The sequence below is a fragment of the Bicyclus anynana genome, chromosome 11, assembly GCF_947172395.1.
Source record: "Bicyclus anynana chromosome 11, ilBicAnyn1.1, whole genome shotgun sequence".
Taxonomy (NCBI): Eukaryota; Metazoa; Arthropoda; class Insecta; order Lepidoptera; family Nymphalidae; genus Bicyclus; species Bicyclus anynana.
The window spans coordinates 1,417,062-1,441,111 of NC_069093.1; the positions used below are offsets into that span (position 1 = coordinate 1,417,062).

The following is a 24,050-nucleotide window of genomic DNA, read 5'->3' on the forward strand; positions in this document are numbered from 1 at the left end:
CCCGGCTGGGCTGATTGAGGTTTTCTTAATTGGTCCAGGTCTGGCTGGTGGGAGGCTTCGGCCGTAGCTCGTTACCACCCTACCGACAAAGACGTACCGCCAAGCGATTTAGCGTTCCGGTACGATGTCGTGTAGAAACCGAAAGGAGTGTGGATTTTCATCCTCCTCCTAACAAGCTAGCCCACTTCCATCTTAGACTGCATCATCACTTACCATCAGGTGAGATTGTAGTCAAGGGCTAACTTGTAAAGAATAAAAAAAAAATTAGATAATCCGAATTATTTTGTAAATGAATGGAGATGCTAATTCCAAATGATTTTTAATAAATTTTTAGGTGTTAACCGCCTCCATTCAGAGCCACTTTAATTTATTAATGAACTTTTAATGCTGATTTTATTTTTATAAGGTCCTTAAACAACGATTAAATGAATAAAGTTACTTTCTTTTATCTTTAACGGGTAATTAATAAAATGGAAAGTTAACGACCATAAGCTTTTCGAACCATTAGCCAATTTTAACGGTCCACTATACAGTGTCTCTCTTTACAGAAGACGAAATATAGGCCTTAAACCCGCCACGCTGCCTCAATGCGGGTTTGCGTGATTGCTCTCCGAGACACGAGTGTGTAACATCACCAACTTTCCTACTTCGTTCGAACTTGGGAATTGTGCTGAATTTTTTTTAGATAATGAAATGCTGATTTCATAGCCCCAGGATTCGAACTAAACTAAAAGTGCTATGATGTTTTTATTCTCTACATGTTAGCCCTCGACTACAATCTCACCAGATGGTAAGTGATGATGCCGTCTGAGATGGAAGCGGTTTGTTAGGAGGAGGATGAAAAACTTTACCTCTTTTGGTTTCTACACGACATCGTGCCGGAACGCTAAATCGCTTTGCGGCTTTGTCGGTAGAGTGATAACTAGCCACGGCTGAAGCCATTCACCAATATCTTTTTATCTACGATGTATTGTACGCAATGTACGTGCCATTTTTTTCTTCTCAATCATAAATACTAAAGCCAGACTATAAAACAACTGTCAAAATTACGTAAAAATAAAAAATGCATTCAAAGAATATATTCAACGGAACACTGTATATGCAGCAAACTGAAATCTTCCATCTTACCACATCAGTAAAAAATATATTGCTCTAAATTACCTTCAATACATGACATTAATTACGTAACTATTCTATTTAGAACCCGCAAGAACTTTTACTTTCCAACGAAAAGACAAACCCGTCAATCGACTGGTCGGTCGACCGGTTGGATAACTGTACTGAAACGCAACCAGTACCCTGGATTTGGGCAACACAGCTGTGATATAATTGCTTAACATGCGTAAGAGTTTGTTAAGTTAAATGACATAATGAACAGTTTGACGAATTTTGTACTTTATTGACGAAAACAGTTGGCTCACTGGATTTCGAGTAATCTTAGATGGAAAAACCCATTACTTATAAAATACATCATCATTATCCGGCTCACTGCTGAGCTCGAGTCTCCTCTCAGAATGAGAGGGGTTGGGCCAATAGTCCACCACGCTGGCCTAATGCGGATTGGTAGACTTCACACACTGTGATAATGTTTCATCTATTATTCATTAAATACAGTTATATTTTTGTTATCACCGTATACTCGTACTTTCTCACTTTTTTAAATCAAATCAAATTCATTTAAATTATTTTAAGTAAGCACATATAATATCACCGTGGACTACGGAGCTTTTAGGGTTCCGTAATCTCTTATAGTTTCGCCATGTCAATATGTCTGTCCGCTGTTTAGCGCAAAGATTATTAAGAAACCTGTAATTTAAGATGAGTATGAACATTAAAAATGTCGTAAAACAAGTCGTAAAACAGAATCTAGAAAAATATTTTTTTTAATAGTTAAATCTAACCAAGAATGATTCTAATGGAAATCAAATTTTATAAAAAGAGCCGGGAATAAACTTAGTAGTTATTTTTTACATAAAAATTATGTTATAATTAATAAGGTTATGGCATATAACATATTCATATGACATCACCGTAAACGTCCATCACCTGATATGATGATCATAATTATAGAAATCCTGGTGAACAAAATAAATCAAATTATAATAGTAGCAAGGTATACTATACTCTTCATATACTAATTGTAATTAATAGGCTTATAGCAACATATTCATGAGACATCATTGTAAATGATATGATGATGATAATGATATAAATCCTCGTGAACAAAATAAATCATATTATAATAATAGCAATGTATACTATACTCTACATAGACTAATTACAATTAATAAGCTTATAGCTTAATAAATGAATATTGAATTTGAATTTTGAATTTATGATGATCAAAATGATAGAAATCCACGTGAACAAAATAAATCAAGGTATACTTACTCTGCATAGACTCAAACTCATAAAACAATCTAAGCTCACAGTTACGAGTAATTGTAAAGTAAAATCCCTTCAAACTTGATCCGCCCATAAAAAGTTCATTTCGTCGATTTTACGGCGTATTCTTTAAAATCTCAAACATCCCTTTTTAAGATGGAACAACAATGGCTTGCCTTATTTATTATGCCCCTAGAAATTCGATTTTCACCAAAACATAAAGCGTGTTTAAAATGGGATAGAGTGGCCTTAGTTTTCAATTTGTCGGGATCTGTCCATAAGTGCGCCTTGATGGGGGTATTAGGTAGGTTTTGATGAAAAAGAGCGAGCTAGAACAGTTTGGAATGTGTCAGTTCATCTTGTAAATTGACTATACAGATTAGAGAAGTAAAGTTTAATTTTAACTAGTTGACTCAATAGACTTTATATAATCTTGTTTGCAATCCAAACAATATGAATTTGTTTATTTATCGACTGTTCTTTTTGATTTTCGCTATATAATTTTAATAATAAAACAATCCATAAATTGCGCAAATACAACGAAAAATAATTTCAGCCCTGGGTTAAAGGTCCCAGATTCTTCTAACTTCTAAGAAATGTTCTTCTATCGATCTTCTACACGTGAAACGTGTGGAATTACCCATGAAGACTGTATTAAACGTCGTCACGTCACGATTATTATCGTTTAAATAATTCAGATCGATCAGAGCCCAGTGGATATGACCTCTGCTTCCCATTCCAGAGGCCGTAGATTCGTATCCGGTCCAGGGTATGCACCTTCAACTTTTCAGTTATGTGTATTATCGTTTCAGTAGCTGCAGTGCAAAGGAACAAACATACAGACTTACACACACACTTTCGCCTTTTTGTAATAGTGTGATGTGATGTGATGTAATTCTGAGGTCTATATTATGTCCTGAAAAAAAACAATATCATGGTGAACTGAAAATAGCAACAAAATTTGCATTAGCACTGTAACGAGCTTTCTGATTTATGAGCGCGACGTGTTGGCGGAATTTAAGAGCATCTGCATCTTACACCCGAAGCCTGAGATAAAGTGCGGAATACGGAAAATTGCTCTCGGTTAGTTTCACTTGCGGAATATTTAGGAATAACTCGCTTTATAGAAATTCTCTATACGTTTATGTCTCTATAGCTTTATGAAAATTATGTTTTCCTGAATTACTATATACTATATTGTAATAATACCTTGAGCCGTGATAACCCAGTGGATATGACCTCTGCCTCCAATTCCGGAGGGCGTAGGTTCAAATCTGGGGCCAACTTTTTAGTTGTGTGCATTTTAAGAAATTAAATATCACTTGTCTCAAATGGTGAAGGAAACACATCGTGAGAAAACCTGCACACCTGAGAATTTTCTCCATTGTCTACGTCTGTGAAGTCTGCCAATCCGCATTGGGCCAGTGTGGTGGACTATCGCCTTACCCTTCTCATTCTGAGAGGAGACTCGTGCGCTACAGTGAGACGAATATGGGTTGTCAATGATGATGACAACCTATTTCATTTTTTGTTGTTTTATACAATTAAATGTCAAAAGATATCAACTGTAATTGTACGCTTTTATAATCAGGAGAGTCTCCCGGATATTTGAATAAAAAGAAACAGAAAATACCTATTTCAAACGTATGCGCCAATACTAGTCGGTGTTATTGACGAATATCCCATTGAGAAATAATATGTTTGGTGGTATTCAAACCAGATTTCGCATTTAATAAGGAAGTTGTAAATCAAAATAATTATTGTATATTATTGTAATTTATCGCTTTATAATAGCAACACTCTTTTTTGTGTGGAAGGAATCCTCATGGACTACCAGTTCGGGTGCCGGTCTCCTAGAGTGTTTTTCAGTTATCATGGTTCGTATCACTCTTAAAAGTTTGCCAACGATAACAGTACGTATTATGAACGACTTAGAGCAACTGTCACCGTACCCATGCTATCTGAAAAACACTTTACCAGTTAAAAAATACCGCCTACATTCTAATCGTTGGTGTTCGTACCGTACTTAATATTAAGTAGATTGAATTTTTTCCGTTCCATTCACCACCACCGTGGCTAGTTACCACCCTATGGACAACGACGTACCGCCAAGCGAATCAGCGTTCGGGTACGATGTCGTGTAGAAACCGAAAGGGATGTGGATTTTCATCCTCCTCCTAACAAGTTAGCCCGCTTCCATCTTGAATGCTTCATCACTTACCATCAGGTGAGATTGTATTCAAGGGCCAACTTGTCAAGAACAATAAAAAGGCAATACCATAATTACAATAATATTAGAAGTAGTTTAATAAGTAAGTTTAGTTTACAAGCACTTATGATACGTCAATTTTTCCTCCTTTGTATATTTAACAAAAAGAAAAAGAAAAAAATATTTTACCATGCGAAATAAAATCCGTATAAAGAAATAAAATTAGCATACGTTTAGAAACTGCTGGCGGAGTGTGAAATCGTTGCATTTAACACTCCAGTTAATTTGTGTGTCTGCACATTTTTATATTTTCACCACCGCCGCAGATCGCTATATCTGGAGAATGTAGAAACTTAAGTAAAGGAAAGTAATGTAGACATCCTACTTATATTAATAAATAGCGGAATTCCATGATACGTTGACTTCGGGTTTTACTTTGATTCCCTTGAATGCTAAATTTGCAGTTACTAAAGCGTCATGGGGACCGATTACGTTTGGTAGATTACATAATAGGAAGAATAAATGGTTATTTACTTCTTTCGCTTTTAGCGGTGGAAAAAAAACTACAAATTTTAAAAGCAATTTTTAATGCTTTGGCTTAATTAATAAAAACTTGTTATATTTAATAACAAGTTTTTAATTGTACATGTACTACAGATTAAAATATTGTAATCTTCGTTCGTAAGGAGACGGTAGTTTTAACGCAAAATCTTTTATAGATTTTAGCACAACTGCCGTTTCAACCTATAGGTTTTTGTATGAAAAATGTTTTTGCTCAATAAATCATTTATTTATTTATTTACTGAAATTGTAAGAAAATTTTAGCGCTTAATTAAGAGATTATTTCCTTCAAAATAAGTAAAAAATCAATCGCGCTCGTAACTCGAAAACTAAAGTTTATGGGTTACGTATTTTGTAACTTTGGGACCCTCCCATTCCGAATATTATTTAAACGGGTATATACCACGACAAAACGACGGGATTTTTAATGTCGACTGAAATTTGCGAGATGCGAAGTTGACAGCTGTTAGGGGCAAAATTGATCTAGCCTCTCTTTCTTGTTTTTTTTTCTCTTTTTTCAACAACCTCACGTTTTTGTCTGTTTAGGCAAACCACACTCACGTCATCGCTTTTGTTATTAGGTTATTCGCGGCGCCCTCTTGGTTTGCACAATTCTACCACTATTTCAATATCAATTCTACCCTCCCATTCCATTACATTACGCTCAAATCGTAAGATTTTCGAAGTGCTTTTAGTATTTGGCTAACCTTCTATATCCTTTTCTGACGTGCAGGTTGATTATTTTTGAAGTTAGTTTTTTTTTGGTTGCCAAAGTATCGCAGGTCTGGCCCTACAGGCCGTTCGTTACAAACTGAAATATTTCCACCTTGACAACTGAGTCTAGCTGTCTGCGATTGCAATGTACTCGTATTATTGTCACATCGTGCAAATTGTGCAAAAATGTGTAACAAATTTACATAATAATTACGTTGTAATGTTACGTGAAGCAAGCATCTACCCACCAATTCTGTACCAACCGATTATGAAATAAGAGCAAATAAATATAATTGACGAAGGCAACCATAGCTGGAGGTCCTGGGTTCGATCCCCAGCTGGTTACCATCCTACCGACGACGTACCGCCAAGCGATTTAGCGTTCCGGTACGATGTCGTGTAGAAACCGAAAGGGGTGTCGATTTTCATTTTCCTCCTAACAAGTTAGCCCGCTTCCATCTTAGATTACTTACCTCCAGGTGAGATTGTAGTCCAGGGATAACATATAAAGAATAAAAAAAAACATACATACATTAATTACAAGTTAAATAAAAGCTTGTAAGGTATGTCTAGCTCCTGCAGGCACTAGCTGTAGTACTTTAGCAAAAACAGATGTTAAGTCTTCGCTCGTTACAGTTATGACCGACACGGGTTGTTCAGCAAATCGTCCCCTCAGCTATCGTGTAACTTTCGTGACGTCATCACGACAGTAAAGCGATTATCGACTGTACTTACCGATATGGTCCTAATTTAGGGAACTGCGTTCTCGGCTATAGAGCAGGACCCTGTGCTCTAGAGATAGATTGGTCATTTTATAAGCTAAAAATTTATCATCGTATGTTTCTAACTTAAGGCGTTTCGGTATCTATAACAGAATGATCCAACGCTTCTAATTATATGTTTAAAGTTATTAATATTAACGCCAAATTAAAAAAAAAATCAAAGATTACTTTTCTTCTCTTTACTCAGTTAAACAATTTCACATTATTGTTTGTGTTACCATTTCATGTTCATAGTTTTCTTTTTCTTTTTTCTCTCAGTTTTACTTGGTTTTGTCTTTCTTTAAACTGTCAAATTGTTAATAGATTTGATAAGAATGTTGAGATTTATTATAGCTTAGTATTTATAAAATTACATTTCATTTTATTTAAAAGTTTCAAAGATGTTTATAAACTTAACAATCGAATATCTGATTTGATTATGTTTAATTATTGGCAATAAGACAGAGTTAAAAAGTTTGTTGCGTTACTTCCCCATGCCTCGAAAACAAGTCTCCACGTATCTCGTAAAGTCTCGCATCTGACCTGACGTAACTCTTCTACGTAGTCTCACATCGTACCAACCACTTGACTCCGAAATGGACGACCGGTCAGCCATCGTATCCGTTACGTGACATGTAAAAAATATAAAGTAAACTAAGGGCAATAGGCGAGCACAGTATCATGTTCCACGCGATAGAGGAATATAAAGATTTTTTAAATGGCTCACAACGGTAGATTAAAACCGCATTCCCTGACTGTCGGCTTCTTCAACGCAGACGGGCTTTTCGATAAAATACTCGCGGGCAGCGAATGATTAACTCTCCCCTCTAGCGTAAAGTTCTACATCTGACGCAAAGCCTCACCTCTGACGTCAAGTCTCAAGTGTGACACAAAACCCCACGTCTGACGTACAGTCTCACAACTGACGTAAACACCACCCCAACGTAACTCCAGCGTAACGATTGCCATCTTGAAATACAAACGGACTGCTAAATGATCAACAATTAGCGTCAACTCGATCGTAAGTTGCGCCGCGCCTGCGTGTCCGCTCGTCGCGCTCTGATTGCTGCAAATTGTGTTACTTGTCAATTTCTAAGCAAATATTTACAATGCGTACAAATAGATATTTCTCTCACTCGTGCGAGAATTGTTTTGTTATTGAAAAGTAAAACAAACTACAATTTTTCATGATTTCTAACGATTAAGCAATTTTAATATTATTCTGCCGTGATAGCCCAGTGGATATGACCTCTGCCTCCGGTTCCGGAGAGTGTGGATTCGAATCCGGTCCGGAGCATGCACCTCCAACTTTTCAGTTGTGTGCATTTTAAGAAATTATATATCACGTGCATCAAACGGTCAAGGAATACCAGAGAATTTTCTTAGTTTTCTGCGTGTGTGAAATCCGCGAATCCGCATTGGGCCAGTGTGGTGGACTATTGGCCTAACCCCTCTCATTCTGAGAGGAAACTCGCACAGCAGCAGTGAGCCGAATATGGGTTAATAACGACGATGTTATTCTAAATTTTATCCTTGTCATCACTCGATTAACTTCATCGCTGGACCTAAAAAACTATGTATTTTCAATTCGTATAGAGTTTCTTTGTATCTAAATCACGTAAATTTAATAAACTAGGTACCTACTACTACTAGGTTTAATTCAGTTAGTGTTTATACTGTTAGAGGTGTCACAAATTACTTATAAGAAAGGTATTAAGTACTTCATACTCATACTTCAATTCATCACCATTGTTTTTTGACCATTTTTGTACAACTCAATTCTTTGTATGTTGTGATGCAAAGATGATCTAAACAATGATCTGTTACTTGTACCATATCATAATAATTAAATATACCTAGTTGAATAAACGTAATAATAAAATATATTTCCACGAACACTTAGCAACTTCAAAATTGAACCCACGACCCTAATAAACTTTGCACTAACCGTTGCCAGTGACGTGTGGAAAATTCAATTCAAATTCACTTCTCAATGAAAATTTTCACAACTTTAAATAGGCGTGGAGCTTTCAACCCTTGTTCAAAACCAATGTTTTAACAAAGTTTAGAATAGGGATGTACATTTACAACTGAAAATCGATACTGTAAACATCGATATCGATAAACGTAATATTATCCGAAAATATTAGAATAAAACTATATTATTTTGAGTTTCAGTGATGAACCTGCCAATGCATAGTTTTAGCAATGTGCTAAAAACATTTACTTAGTCGAGGTTACTACACTATTGATGAGTTCCTTAATGATAAAGGTGCTTAGAGGCCATTTGGATCAGCTTCTTTATTGAATAATTATGTAGTATAATACTCGTCCATTGGGTCTATGGCGCAGATAGTACATGAAAAAACTGTAAAAAACAATTATTTTACGCAAAAGTGCATATATATAATTGCATTACAGAATAGCTTGTTAGGTTAGGTTAGGTTAGCAAGAGCGTAGCAAATAGGCATTATTATAATAATTAGATTCAGTCACTAGATTTCAAGAGTATCTGGATCATTTTGCTGACATCAACAATGAATATCAGGTATGAATCAAAGTTATTTAAAATATTAAAAGATACATTTAACATCATTCAATGTATTTTGTTTTACAAATAGTAATGGCTTTTCTTTTATATTCCTTTACGGTAACTCATTGTCGAAACCTCTCTACTTCTACAGATGTTCAACTATTCGCATTCAAAACATTTTGTAAAATCTATAGGAGAATAGCAAAGTAAAACATATTAAATTATAGATATTCTTATAAAAATTATCATCGACAATAAATTATATCGATTCATTCACGTATCTATTTTTGGGTCTTATCACAATTCTAATTCACTTATAACGAGACCAAACCTTTCAGAAAATTGTTTCCAGAAAAAACGTTGTATACCGACCAGCATATTACGTTCAGCCCTTTTATTATTAGTTATTAGAAATAATATAATGTTTGATTTGCACACATCTACATTGACTTATGCATAAATCAATAGAAACCAAGTGTATGTTTGCTAAATAGCAAAACGTAGCACCTTACCAAGAGTAAAATACGCTTTTACGCGCCTTCTTCCCCGCTTTTTTATTGTTATAAATACTTGCTCAGGAAGATTGTTTGGTTTAAATGTAGAAATTATTCGACAGTTACCATTACGTCTTTGAGTGTTTAAGCAAAAGGAATACCAGCATAGCAGAAATGCGTCATTAATTTCATTAAAGTCATACAGGGGAAGTAATACTGCTTCGTATTTTAGCAAAAACACTGATTTTCCGACGCTCCTTCAGTTTCACAAACGCGACTAAAAAACGCGATAAAACATAAAATATCTATCTCTTCACTAACATATAAAATATCAAACCAAACAAATAATCACAACCCTTCCATTTGGCTTTGCCGTAGTTAGCTAATAACAGAAAATAGTTGAGGCTAATGCCTATTAAACTACCCACTTCAACCCCATTCTGACCCAATTTCAAAGTTTAAAATAATGTAAAAGGTAGCAAACTGCTTTCGCTTGTGACCTAAAATAAGTCCATTATGATCTATGCATATTTTATACACACAGAACTGTGCTAATTCCAAATTATCTCGATACGGCAGCGTTCTGCAGTACCATTTGGCTAACGTATCATGGCTTAGGGATGGGCCATCTAGTGTTTTAATATCGATTTATGAAAAAAAACTTTTATTCTACAAAAATATATACAATACAAAAAACTGCTAAGACAGTCTTATTGTTAAAGTAATCTCTTATAAACAAGCTTTGTTTTTTAACCATAAATAAAACTCGAATTTTTAATGCAACGTGATTAAATTGAACTTTTAAAATCCGAATGTATTTTTACCAATCTACGATGTCAATATCTATTATTAAATACTACATTTTTCCACTTGATGAGAAATAAATATAGAATTGATCAGTTAATACAATAATTTAATTTAAATTTTAATACAATCGATATTTAAAACGACACGGTTATGTAACATATCTAAATTATAATAAAAATAGTATATTAACACGTACAATCAAAAAATGTAGTGACCTTTTTATAATGTGTTATGAACCTTGGATTCAAAGTTGATGTATATTTAACAGGCGAATATAGCATTTATGTTAATGAAAAAAATTGGCTGACTTAAACGATTTTTAGTAAAATATCGATATAAACAAGTTTTTTACCAATCTAGTGCGATATAAAAATGTCTTGACGATTTATGACACATCACGCAGTTTAGGCCTAATTTAGGAATATACCTTATTACAAAATAAACAGTGCTTAGGTCTTTAGACTACTTCCAAGAATATTTGTTTTTCGTTCTTTTTAACGTGATAAATTCCTATGGCATCATAAAAAGTGTAATTGTTTAAAAGAAATATCAGTTTATATATTTACTTGCAAAAAATTATGTTATAGGCAAAAAAAAACTTAAACAAGTTCCAGACGTTCGTCGAACTTATATTTTTGATAACTGATCAAAATAAAGTAAAACTGGCCAACCAAGGCCAGTGTCCATGGTCGACAGCCATTAGATTATTTATAATCAAGTTCTTAATAAATTTTATAGGTAGCATTTATTGACACATTTGATTGGACTCACTTCTTTATATGCAAAAATATATATGGTAAACCTGTTAACGATGTATCAATGTGTCAAGAGGAAACCGAGGCAAACTTTAATACAACATTGTTAATGTTTTAGCAATGTATAACAATCTGTGGAATATAATAAAAAAAAACAAACGACTTCATAACAAAAAAAATGTGCTATTTATACTAAAAACTGTTATGCCATGGAACAAGTTAAACTTCGCAGGACATTCGAGGAAATGTGCCGTCCCATTTCAAAGGGTCATTTAGCTTAAAGTTGATGGACTCAACGTTAAGCTTCACAAGCCACGTGCTTCATGCTTCACGTTACACAGCAATGCTGCATGGGTCGACACAAGCTTATCAGTAGTATTCCTCGGATGAGACAAAAAGCTACATTTCTTTGCCGACACTTAGAATACGAGTATGTAGGTAAAGAAAGCTAAGCTGAGCTTCAAATAGTATATAAAGGGTTTTGTCGCGACATAACGTTTCCACTAGGATTTGTCCTTTTTTTTGCTGAGAATAGGTATACGTTATTACGTAGAGAGGATTTTGTCGGACCTGGGTAACGTTGTTGCATGGGTTTGTCGGTTTTTCGCGGATAATAGCAAAATAAATTAATTATTATATATTCATGAGGAACTTCCGCAAAATAACACCTGCTTCTATCCAATATCTAAAGCTTTTTTTATATTCAGTTAAATCTGTGATAAGTCGCTTGACTATAAACTGATTGTTTGATAGCAGAGGATGATACCGAAAGTTATCGATAACATTTATAATTTTGCGTGTCCCATCCCTAATCTCGATTTTGGGTCAAGCTGCACAAAAAAGGTGTCTCATTGGAAATGTATCCGCCGACCTAATGTTGTTTCTGAGCTGCATCCAACCTCTGATGATAAAAAATTAACAAGCCCGACCGACTCTTTGTGAGCTTGGCAACATTCAATTTTGCTGCAGCGCAGCTGCTGAATTTGCTCAAAATATTTATGGTAGATTTAGCTGGCATAAATTTAAATCGAGAATATTCCTTAATTTTAAAGAATTGGTATAATTTTGATTTTCCATGGAAAAGTGTTGCCTATAACGAGGTCAGATTACAAAAATTTTACATGCGTAATACATTAGTATTTCTACAATAGGTAGCGTATACTACATGCAATGCAGCAACTAAAATCTTTAGTAACTGTATAAATTAAGCATTATAAGTAAGAAGGTAAAAAAAAAACAAGACGTGATAGCCCAGTGGATATGATCTCTGCTTTCGAATCAGAGGGCATAAGTTCGAATCCGGTCCGGGGCATGCACCTCCAAATTTTCAGTTATGTGTATTTTAACAATATAAATACGCGCTTCAAACGGTTAAGTAAAAATATCGCGAAGAAACCTCCATACCAAATTTTTTTTTTAATTCTCTACGTGTGTGAAGTCTAAGTCACGTTTTGTGGTGTTACTGAATTTGTGCAATAATGTTTTGTAGTGAAATCTATACAAGAGGTACTGGACCGATTTCGAAAATTCTTTTACCACTAGAAAGCCACGTTATTTGTGAGTGTCACAGGCTAAGGCTACTTTATCCCTATTCTCACGGGAAGGGGAACTACGGAGGTTAAAGATGCGTCGGCTAGTTCATCATAAATTGCTTAGTGTGGGTGGAGAACATGTCGTCGTGAGTGTAAATGCATGCAAATAAAGGCATAATCATACCAAAAAATGGCCTCGCCATAAATCACCGTATCAGTCAGGTCGGGTCTGAAAATATCGTCAAAATACCCATCCGCCAGTTCATTTATCATCTCCCACTGTCGTGTGACACATATTCTCATAATTTGATCATACGAGTTAGAAAAGTTAATATTACGAGCAACAATTTTTTTTTTCTACAAGTTAGCCCTTGACAACAATCTCATCTGATGGTAAGTGGTGATGCAATCTAAGATGGAAGCGGGCTAACTTGTTAGGTGTAAGATGTAAAACTTTTTTCGGTTTCTACACGACATCGTACCGAAACGCTAAATTGCTTGGCGATACGTCTTTGCCGGTAAACGGTAGGGTGGTAACTAGCCACGGCCGATGCCTTCCACCAGCCAGACTTGGACCAATTAAGAAAATCTAAATTGGGCTCAATCTCTGGATCTATTTCCAAGTTTGAAAATTCTTTTATCATTAGAAAGCTATAACATATAATAGGTTATATTTAATACCCGTATTCTTACGGCAATGGGCGGGGCACATAGTTCGAAGAGCCGATGATCGTTGGGGTCCCAAAGTGCTGGAATGGCGACCCCGCACTAGTAAGCGCAGTGTTGGCCGACCCTCCACCAGGTAGACTGACGACATCAAGCGAGTAGCAGGGATTCGCTGGATGCAGGTGGCTCAGTATCGTGATATTTGGAAGTCCCTACAAAAGGGATCCTCACATCAGCCGATGCTGCAGGACATAGGGTCCTGCAGTGGACATCCATCGGCTGATGTGATGATGATGATTCTTACGGGAACTATGCGGGGAAATCGTGGGTCGTCTGTTAGTAAGTTATATTGATAAAATGGGTTGGTGATGTAGTATTTTACCTTACTAGTGTGTCCAGCACTGAGACAATCTGAGAGCTAACCTATCAGTACAAAGTGACCTTATAACATGCGCGGGCGCAGAGTAGAACAATACAGAGACTATAAAAAATATACATCGTTGTTCGATTGTTAATTGGGTACGATTTAACTCAAAAATACTCCCTGATTATAAAAATTATTTTTCTAATGCAGACATTACCAACATATTCACGAATTAACTATATATTTTATTCTTCCCACGGGAATGGGAACTACATATAAATCATCAATTGGCAATATATTTTTTTTTATTATTATTTGCTGCCATTTTTTTTTTAATTGGTCATCCATTGGCCGTCCATTCTGTTTCCTCCATTTTGGAAGTTGGTAAAATATTGTAAATAATACAGACACTTGGCTTATAATATTGATAAAACAAGAGGTGGCAAGATATCGCCGCCGGGCCGGTTAGTAAACAATTCTCTGAACAGCAGCTGGTTTTTTCCTCTTCTTGCTGAATGGAATTGTCCTTTCAGCTTATGCGAAGGAATATAGGGGCTGCTACTAAAAGGCGCAAACTTATCGACGATTGATTAACGAATTATTAACGTTTTTTCGGTGAGTGTGGTAAAATTAACATATCACGCGCAAATAGGGTTAATAAATAGTTCTCTGAACAACAGCTGGTCTGTGCAGTTTTTGTCCGCTCCATTCCTTTCATTTGGCCTTGCGTCCGCTCCACAATACCAGCACTGGACCGCGGTGTGCAGTTTGTTCTACGATAAATCACGATTTCACTTGATTCTACGTTCATTTTGTGCATTTGTTAATATATCGCCCGCTTAGTCTTAGTGTGTACGTCTTTGCTGCGTTTTCCATTTCTAGGGTTACAATGTTAAATCATGATGGGACTGAAGGGTTAACGTGATCCCCAAGGTCTCTAAACTCAAAAGTCGAAGCTGAAAATTTTTACCGAATTTTACCGATTTTTTTTTCTAAATTTAATCCTTTTTCAAAGTAACAAAGATAATAACAACGATCCATAAGGATTAAAAGAGAAATGCCCGATCATTCTGTTAGGAAAAGTTTAGTATTCGGACGGTGTTTCATTAGTGCGCGCCATGAAAAGGCTTGAGAAATTTTAATCTTAGGAGAAATTACTTACGGACCTTTTGCATTCGTTTTAATTACTTTTTTTGTGTCCCACCGCCCTATTGTGGTGATTTTAAAATTAAAACTGCTCCGGGCTTTGTCCTTATTCCTCTGCATGTGGCTTGAACAGACCAACGGCTGGTTTTTGCTGGTTTTTACAACTAATTAATTAGTTATTTTCTACTACCTCCGCATCTCAGCTACGGTTAAATAGTTTTTAACTCGTTGATTAGGCTGTGCGGCTTGTGAACATGAAGAGAGAAGGATGATATTTTGATGATAACATTGAGGTTTGTTCCTGCCAAAAAAATAACTAATAATTCGGAATCAAGTAAGTTTCATCGCTGGATGCAGGTGGCAGAATCGTGATGTTTGAAAGTCCCTACAATGGCTATGTCAAGCAGTGGACGTCCATCTGCTGACATGACGATGATGATGATGATGATGATAAAGTAAGTTGCAAAATATTTATACGTCCAACTTGTGAAATTCTTCTACGTAGAAACTTCATTTATCCATTAAGAAACATCTCAAATAGTTAAGGTAACTTTGACCATGTTTATGGAGATATTAAAAATCTGCTACTTTAGTTATTTATAATCGTTTTAGTACTTTAACCCCCGTAAACAGTAAAATTATAAGAATAAAATTCTTTTTGTTATTTAAATATCCAGTCACCTAGAAAGTTCCATTTCATAGTTTCATAAATTCTATTCTTATGAAATTGCATGAAATTCGATTCGGCGAGACATAAAATAATAATAAAATTCTACTTAGTTCACTGGAGTGACTCCATTTTGAATTCTTATGACGTCGTTACCGCTCTACACGTCTGGATTAAAGAGAAAAATCCACACGAAAGAGGTTACCTACTTATCCGTTATAAATTAAGTGGAATTGTGGGCTACTCTCGCCCATATCATATTATATTATTTCTATTTTATATATTATAGCTTAATCACATAGGCACATAATTAAAACTTACGTAATATCTATAATTTAATACATTATATTATAATATCCATTCAAATGTCATTAATATTACATTTTACATAAATATGCTTATTTAGTTCAGGTAATTATTTAATTATGTGCCTATGTGATTAAGCTATAATATATAAAATAGAAATAATATAATATGATATGGGCGAGATTAGCCCACAGAATTCTAAATTAAATAATGTAAGAATAGACTTTGCTCGTGGCATTGTCAGTCACTATCATCGTTATCAGTATATTTTAACCCTGAACCCACCTTATTAAGTAACCCAAAATTATATATTTATGGTTAATTAGTTATATATTTAGAGTTAGAGGAAATAAGAGGAAAAATATGATTCCTAATCCTAATAACATTCAAAAATTACAGCGACTCTACTTTCCGTTAGAATTTAAGCCTTTATCTATTGTAGTTACTTTGGTTACCAAATAATAAAACCTGAAGATAATCCTGTTTGAAGTGTACAGTCAGCAAAAAAATATAATCAAAATCGATAAAAACATAAAATATATGAAAACATTAGCTGATTATGGTAGATATTGCGTGGATAATGTAATCTTATTTTATCAGAGAAAAACAGCCGAGTTTAATTAATAATATCTAGATAATAATAATCCTGCATTTGACAACAACTTTGCCTGATGGAAAGCAATAATGAAGGTACTAGATGGGTCGCGCAAGCCTAAAAATACAAAACACCATTTATGTAATATACATAAATTAGTATATCACATACAAGCAGTAGTGTTGTATGTAATACTAGCGGACGTCCGCAACTTTGTCGGCGTGGAATTCAGTTTTTTACAAATCCCGCGGGATCCATGGATTTTTCCGGGATGAAATTCCCAAATTTCAGCCAAATCACTTTAGTAGCCGCAGCGTAAAAGAGGAACAAACATACTTTTTTGTCATGTAGAAACCGAAAAGGGGTATGGATTTTCATCCTCCTCCTAACAAGTTAGCCCGCTTCCATCTTAGACTGCATCATTACTTACCATCAGGTGAGATTGTAGTTAAGGGCTAACTTGAAAAGAATAAAAAAAAAACTTACACACAAACTCACACACTTACACACAAACTTTCGCCTTTATAATACGAGTGTGATGAGTGTGATGTGATGTGATGATACACATTTTTGAAAGTTTATGCCGACGGTACCTCGTAAAGTTTTATGATTAACTAGTGAACGATAAGAGATCAGTTCAGGGCACTATGTGTGCTATTAAAATGCTAATTTTAGTGGCGATTTACAAACCGAGCCTAATTAAGGATCCCTTGTTATAGCTTAAGCCTTTGCCATAATATTGCTCCTAGTTACGGGGCTTTTCCATATGAATAGCTAGTTTCTACCTATGTACCGCTTCAAGTATATTTTTCGATTGATTAAAAAAATCCTGAGGTGAAAAGTTATCTTAAAAGCTTAAAAAAAGGAAGTACCGTCTTATCTCAAAAATATTTTTTTGCATTTATAAAGGCAAAGGAAGCACAAGCTATTATATAGCTACTAGCTGACGCCGCGCGGTTTCACTCGCGTGGTTCCCGTTCCTGTAGGAATACGGGGATAATATATAGCCTATAGCCTAACTCAATAAATGGGTTATCTAACATTAATAGTAGATTGTTATACAAGGGGCTAAAAAGACCCATTATATACGAGGTATTTTTAGGGTCTGAGACGTAAGTCGAGGGCCGCCTAAATATAAACCGAGTATATAATGGGTTTAGCCCCGCGTGTTACACTCTGCTTTTCACTACGATTGCGAGAAAATAAAATAGTTTAGTTCAATATTCAATGATTTATTTAATTGAAAATTAAATGTACAAAGTCTACAATTTTGGATATTACGGGAGATGCTTTTACCCGGTAGGTAACATAATTTCCGACTACTGTGAAGATGGATAACGAGTATATGAGGTAAACGTGGGAGATAATAGTTTAAAAAACTCCTTTCGTAAGTAAATCCATTTGTTATTGTTTTCTTCACTTATTAAATTTTTCGTAGGTAAGTATTCAAGGAAATGCGTCTGGACTTTGATGGTAACAGATTGAAAATTTCATCCACCTCCAAATTAGGATCACCATTCTGAGTAGATAAAGACACCAATCACAATTAATGTTGAAATATATGAAAGTTACGGTCACAAATTTACAATTATTTTCTGAATTAAATCAAGTGTGTATTATTTGTTTTTTAAATTCTCGCTTTTTAATTTTATTTTTTTCACATGAGTTAAAGGCAAAGGTATTACACCGTAAAGGATGTCCCATGTCTTCAATAAAAATTAAATAAAAGAATGAACGCATTCCACAGACAAGAACGCTGCATTTATTTCCAATTTAAAGTTTTTTTATTTATTTTTCAAAACAATCAGAGCCTTACCTATAATGATTCAATTTTCGAATAAAACCTCCTCCTTTTTATAGTAGGCTAGTACTCGTAACAGACAAGAATTAAAAAAACAAAATTACTTTAGCCCCTAGAGGCTAATATGCTTGTTTAGCCCCGCTGTGGAGTGGTAATATGACAGTGTTTTTGAGCAAGAGTAGTGAAAAAGAATTTTTCAAATCGGACCAGTAGTTCCTGAGATTAGCGCGTTCAATCAAACAAACAAACTCTTCAGCTTTATAATATTAGTATAGATTATATATAGCCATTATAATATTGAGCAGAAAGAAGGTACACAATTTGTAAAGGGCGTTAAACCAAAAACTACCGTACCTATAAAGGATTATGTAAATCCTTCAGTATTGCGTTTATAAATTACAAATTACAGTGCAAAAAACGAAAGCCCATTCGTAATAACCTATTTAATGTATTCAAAAACTCAGAGCACACAAGTCTTCAAGTACCTTTTGGGAAATTTTCGCGAAATGTGTTCAGATTTTCTTTCATGCAAACGCAAGTAGAACTTTCCCGCGAAAAGAAAAACCGGGAAAATGGTAAACGCGCCAAAACTCTGCGGTAAAGTTGGCTTGTACATTGCGTTTAGTTTCCCCGCGCACTGTTGCAATGAGTTTTAAACTAACTTGCAACAGTATTCTGGTGTGAAAACGAAAAAGTGAATTCCAATTACCCACTAAAACTGTTTTTATTTCCCACTTGCTTTGCCCCGCGGTTTCAATTTCTTCAATTATAACTTAGTTCTACTAATGTTATAAACGCGAGAGTTTGTACTTTTATTAATTAAAGCCTCAATAGCTCAACGGTAAGAGCGGTTGGACTCATCACCGAGGCGTGGTTCGATCCCCGCTCCGTTTGTCTATTGTCGTACCCAATCCTGGCAAAGACTTTTCTGACTAGTTGGAGGGGAATGGGAATATTGGTCATACTATAAAAGATATGACAAATTTTATTTTTTGAACAAAAAAAAATTACCCTTACACGCCGGAACTACTTACAGATTTGTCTGAATTTTAAAACCAACCTCCCCTATCTTTAAGTAAAAGTCCCTTTAACTCCACTTGACTCCTAAATGGACGACCGGTCGCCCATCGTATCCGTTACGTGACATGTAAAAAAATATAAAGTAAACTAAGGGCAATAGTATCATGTATCATGCTCCGCGCGATAGAGGAATATAAAGATTTATTAAATGGCTCACAACGGTAGATTAAAACCGCATTCCCTGACTGTCGGCTTCTTCAACGCAGACGGACTTTTCTATAAAATACTCGCGGGCAGCGAATGGTTAAAACTCAATTTTTTTCAGCCTTTCCAAAGATTAGGTCGGACAATGAATTAATTTCTACAGACTGTTGTAAATGTTGTTCAATGTATTGAGTACTAACGTCCGTGTGTTGTTGCAGTGGCCGCCACGACTCCTGCGGTGGACGCTCACCGTTCTGCTCGTCATTGCTGTCATCACGCCCACCTCAGATTCCACCAGTGAGTTTCACTCTACTTCTAAGGATACATACAATTTAAAAATATTGCAATCTGATTTGGGCATAGATTTTAAGCAGAGGCGTCTTTACCTATAGGGCAGGGAGTGCGTTGCACGGGCGCCGCGATCCCAGGGGCGCACGAGCGCCACTCGCCGCGCGGGATAAGATGACGTCACCGGGCGCGGTGTAACCTAACATAACCTGAAGTAAAAAATACTCCTGTATGCATTCCTACATTATGCATGGAATCTAGAGCTGTCCCTAAATAAATGTGTCTAGTTGTAGCAGAGCCTAAACTAGACAAATCTACTTACAAGGTGTTTGTTTAATGTAAAGACAGTTTGTAGTAACTTGAAGTGCTGTTAATATATATTTATTATATTTTAATAGGTACTAGAGAGTGCTAGGTGAACTAAAGACGCCGCTGTGCTCCCGACAGCACCAACGTCCTTCGGCTAAAATCATACGACGAAATTATTTCAATACTAGCACACATGACATGAAATTCAGTTTTTCACAAATAATATGATAGCCATGGATTTTTCTGGGATAAAAAGTATAGTGTTAATCTAATGCATAAGCTATCTCCGTTTGAAATGACATCTAAGTCTATTTAGTAGTTTTTGTGTGACATGTATTTTACATCTAAGTATTAGTATTAGTAAGATTAGTAGTAAAATAACTTTAATATTAGTAGATTTTTTATCATCTTACTGTATAAATTTTCTTAATGTATCAAAAATGAAGGACTATCGAATATACATTCAACCCATATATCACCCCCTTCTGTTTGTATCTTCGTAACAATGAGTAGCCTATGTTCTTTATAGAGATTCCATTTATCTATATACGAAATTTAAATAGAAGCAGTTTAACCATTAATAGTCAAAAGGCACCTAATGAAATAAGTAGGCAGACAGACAGACAAACTTATACTTTCTTAGGTGTGTGTGTTAGCCTAACGGTTCGTTTATTTAAATAAATATGTATGAAAAATAGTAAACCAAATGAAAACAGAATATATCTTGCACGTAACTTATGAGCTGTTCAAATATTCACACGATTGCGTCGAAGAAATCGCCGGTAGGTAAATACCTAATGCGGTATAATATTTTATTTATGAGATTTTGCGACTGAAAAAAAAGCGTCGAGAGCGGAGATTTTCAAAAAATATTTTCACGCGAGACCGGGGTTACTGTTTTCCAATCCGTTCCGAGCAATAAATTTTCTTTATTTTGGATTCAAAAGCTCATGGGAACAACGCTTCGCATATCTGATATGACTGCTGCTTATTCCAAAATGAACCTTATATTAAAATAATAAAGGTGTATTTCAGTTTGGTTTTATTATTTCGTTATATTTGAAGGCTCTGCAAGTTGGTTTTATGTGCTAAATTTTAGATCTGTATGCATGTTAATGCTGATTTAGTGGAAGAAGTTTAAAAGTATAACATTTCATTTTCATATTCCTTTCTGCGGCGTAATATTTTATTATCTATTTTATGTTAATGTTGTTGAAAATATAGAGTTACCAAAAATTATTACAATAAAAAGTGTTAAAATATTAAAAGTATACTAAAAGGTTTGAAATGTATTAAGAAATTAAACATCATTGTCTCAAACGGTGAAGGAAAACCATCGTGAAGAAACCTGCATACCAGAGATTTTCCTCAATTCTTTGCATGTGTGAAGTCTGCCTATCCACATTGGTCCAGAGTGGTGGACCCTGGCCTAACCCCTCTCATTCTGACAGGAGATTCGATATGCTTATGTTCCACAATTACAACAATAAAAAAATTCAACATCCATCACTTTCCAGGTGTACGCAGAAGATTAAGAAAGCCGAGCAAGGTGTCCACATCAGTCACAACCAGCGTATCAAGGTCCACGGATCAGGTGATATCGGCTAGCGTGAACAGGCCAAAAATACGTGGTCGGCCAACCATTGCGAGCCGCAAGTCTTCTGCCGCGATAGACAACTCAGTTGGCACTGATGACCATAAAGACAAAGATGGATACAAGGTTGGTATAAACTTGGGATTTTTTATGGTTAAAATTTGGCCTAGACTTATTCTACAATATGTTTTAAAGTTAGCGTATTTTCGAACTTCAGCTTTAGGTGACCCGTCAACTTACAGTAACCTAAAGGCTAAATAAGATAAAATATAATTTTGATATATATGCCAACCTTATAAAATTAAGTAAGCCTGCAACTTAAAGCAATGATATCGGCAATGATATCATTGCAAAAGCATTTTAGTATTTTTGTTTGAAAAATGACTAACAGGTTTGTCTAGTCAGCTAAACTAGCATATAAATAGATATTGTAATGAAATAAAAATATAATTGTAATAAAAAATTATATACAAACATTAATAATACATATAATTCGTTTTACATATCGGTACATACAACGGATATCCCTTTTATGTAAAAACGAATTCCTTCGAGATAATTTTAATGTAATCAGTACGTTATTGTGACCTTATACGAAGCAAGGACAACGGATGTGAGTGTGGCTTGATTGGTTATTGGTCATTTGTCATTGACCACCTCTCTGGCCTGATGGTAATGTCTTGGTTTACGACATATTGGTCCTAAATTCAATTTACAGCTTCGGTCTATTTAGGATAGTATAAAAAGTGGTAAAAAAGCAAGCATTTGAGTAGATACTCACAAATAAGTTAATGATTAGCGTTTTTCAAACATAATATTATGAATGTATTATAAATCTAGCGCTCCTCTTAAATTGCCACTCTATCCAGAAATCGTATTCTGGACCACTTGAGATAGTCGCCTCAAGCCTCAACTCCTATTTCTCAGGTATGCAGGTTTCCTCGAGATGCTTTTCCTTCACCGTATGAGACACGTGATATTTAATTTCTTAAAATGCACATACTCGTAACTGAAAAGTTGGTGGTGTTTGCCCCGGTCCGGATTTGGACCTACACCGTCCGGAAATGGAGGCAGAGGTCATCCACGAGGCTCTCACGGCCTTTTTGTTTCAAAGTTTCAATTTGAAACTTTGTGACATACTTACTAATTTCTTTCTTTCTTAGAAGTTAAAGCGATACATAACATGTAAAATTGTAATAAAACAAAAATTCAACTGACTTCAAAAACATAAAACATAGTGACTAAACTAAAAAGCGAAAAATATTATCATGCTAAGTTCTATATCATATTATGTACTAACTGATGATCAGTTTGAAGGCGGTGCTAGCCCGATGATGTATTTATTCAAGCCATGTAAGAATATCATAAAGATTTAGGTTTTCATAAATATTTAGTTATTTCATGTAGTTCTTTCAGAAACGGCTTATATTAACACAGCATCGCCTTCAAGCTGATCATCAGTTAGTAAATTATATGATGTGACATTGAGACCACTTCAGGAGTATACACATTCCAACGAAAAACAAATCAAAATTGGTTACGAAATTACGAAGTTCTGAGGTAACAAACATTAAAAAAAAACATACACGTCGAATTGCGAACCTCCTCCTTTTTTTCAAGTCGGTTAACAAAGTAGGACTGTTAGTGTTTTATACAGACAAAAGTTAATTTTAGAGAAAAAATTGTATAAAATTAATATGGAATATACCTGTTTAGAAAGGCAAGAGAATTTCCCTCAGACAGGCATGTCAGGAAACGACACCGGCGCAAATTAAACCTTGCCAACGCCTGCTACAAACGCTTATACACCATCGAAGGCACATAAATCCAAACGAAAATGAATCTTAATGCTATGATAATAAATGCAGAGGAACAGTTATTTGAGGACACGGTTAAAGTTGTCCCCAGAAGTTAACGCGGATGTCGACAAAGCTTTTCGAATGTATTAAAAGTAAAGTTGTTAGCCTTCAAAATGAGTATGTTTAATGTTTATATACAGTTTAGTGGCATAAAGGTCTCTATGTTTATGTATATTAAGGTTAGATTCCTTTGAGCGCGACGGTAGGTCAATAGCATATATGTAAGGACATGATAGTTTAAAATAGTGTAAGGACAGAGTTGTGGTACAGTTTCAAATGCTTTTTTGTAACCGACGACAAGTTGTTGATATTAATCACACCTTGCGCGTGAATGAGCTAATGAAAAGGACGCGGCATGTGTTCGAATCACAAAAATCTTTATTTCTAGATTGTTTTTCTATCATACAAGCTATAACTGCGCACTAATATAACATAAATCTTTATAACTTAAAAATGGAACCGACTTCAAAGACGTATTTC

At 35.1% G+C, this 24,050-nt stretch overlaps 1 protein-coding gene across 1 annotated transcript in view; it reads left to right on the forward strand.

Moving 5' to 3' along the window:
• Nucleotides 1–24,050, forward strand: part of LOC112048072 (probable chitinase 10) — a 111,196-nt gene that overhangs the window by 40,061 nt on the left and 47,085 nt on the right. The window contains exons 2-3 of the mRNA XM_052884148.1: nt 19,739–19,817; nt 21,635–21,837. Coding sequence (XP_052740108.1) covers nt 19,739–19,817; nt 21,635–21,837 — 282 coding nt within the window. The remainder of the gene's footprint in view (nt 1–19,738; nt 19,818–21,634; nt 21,838–24,050) is intronic.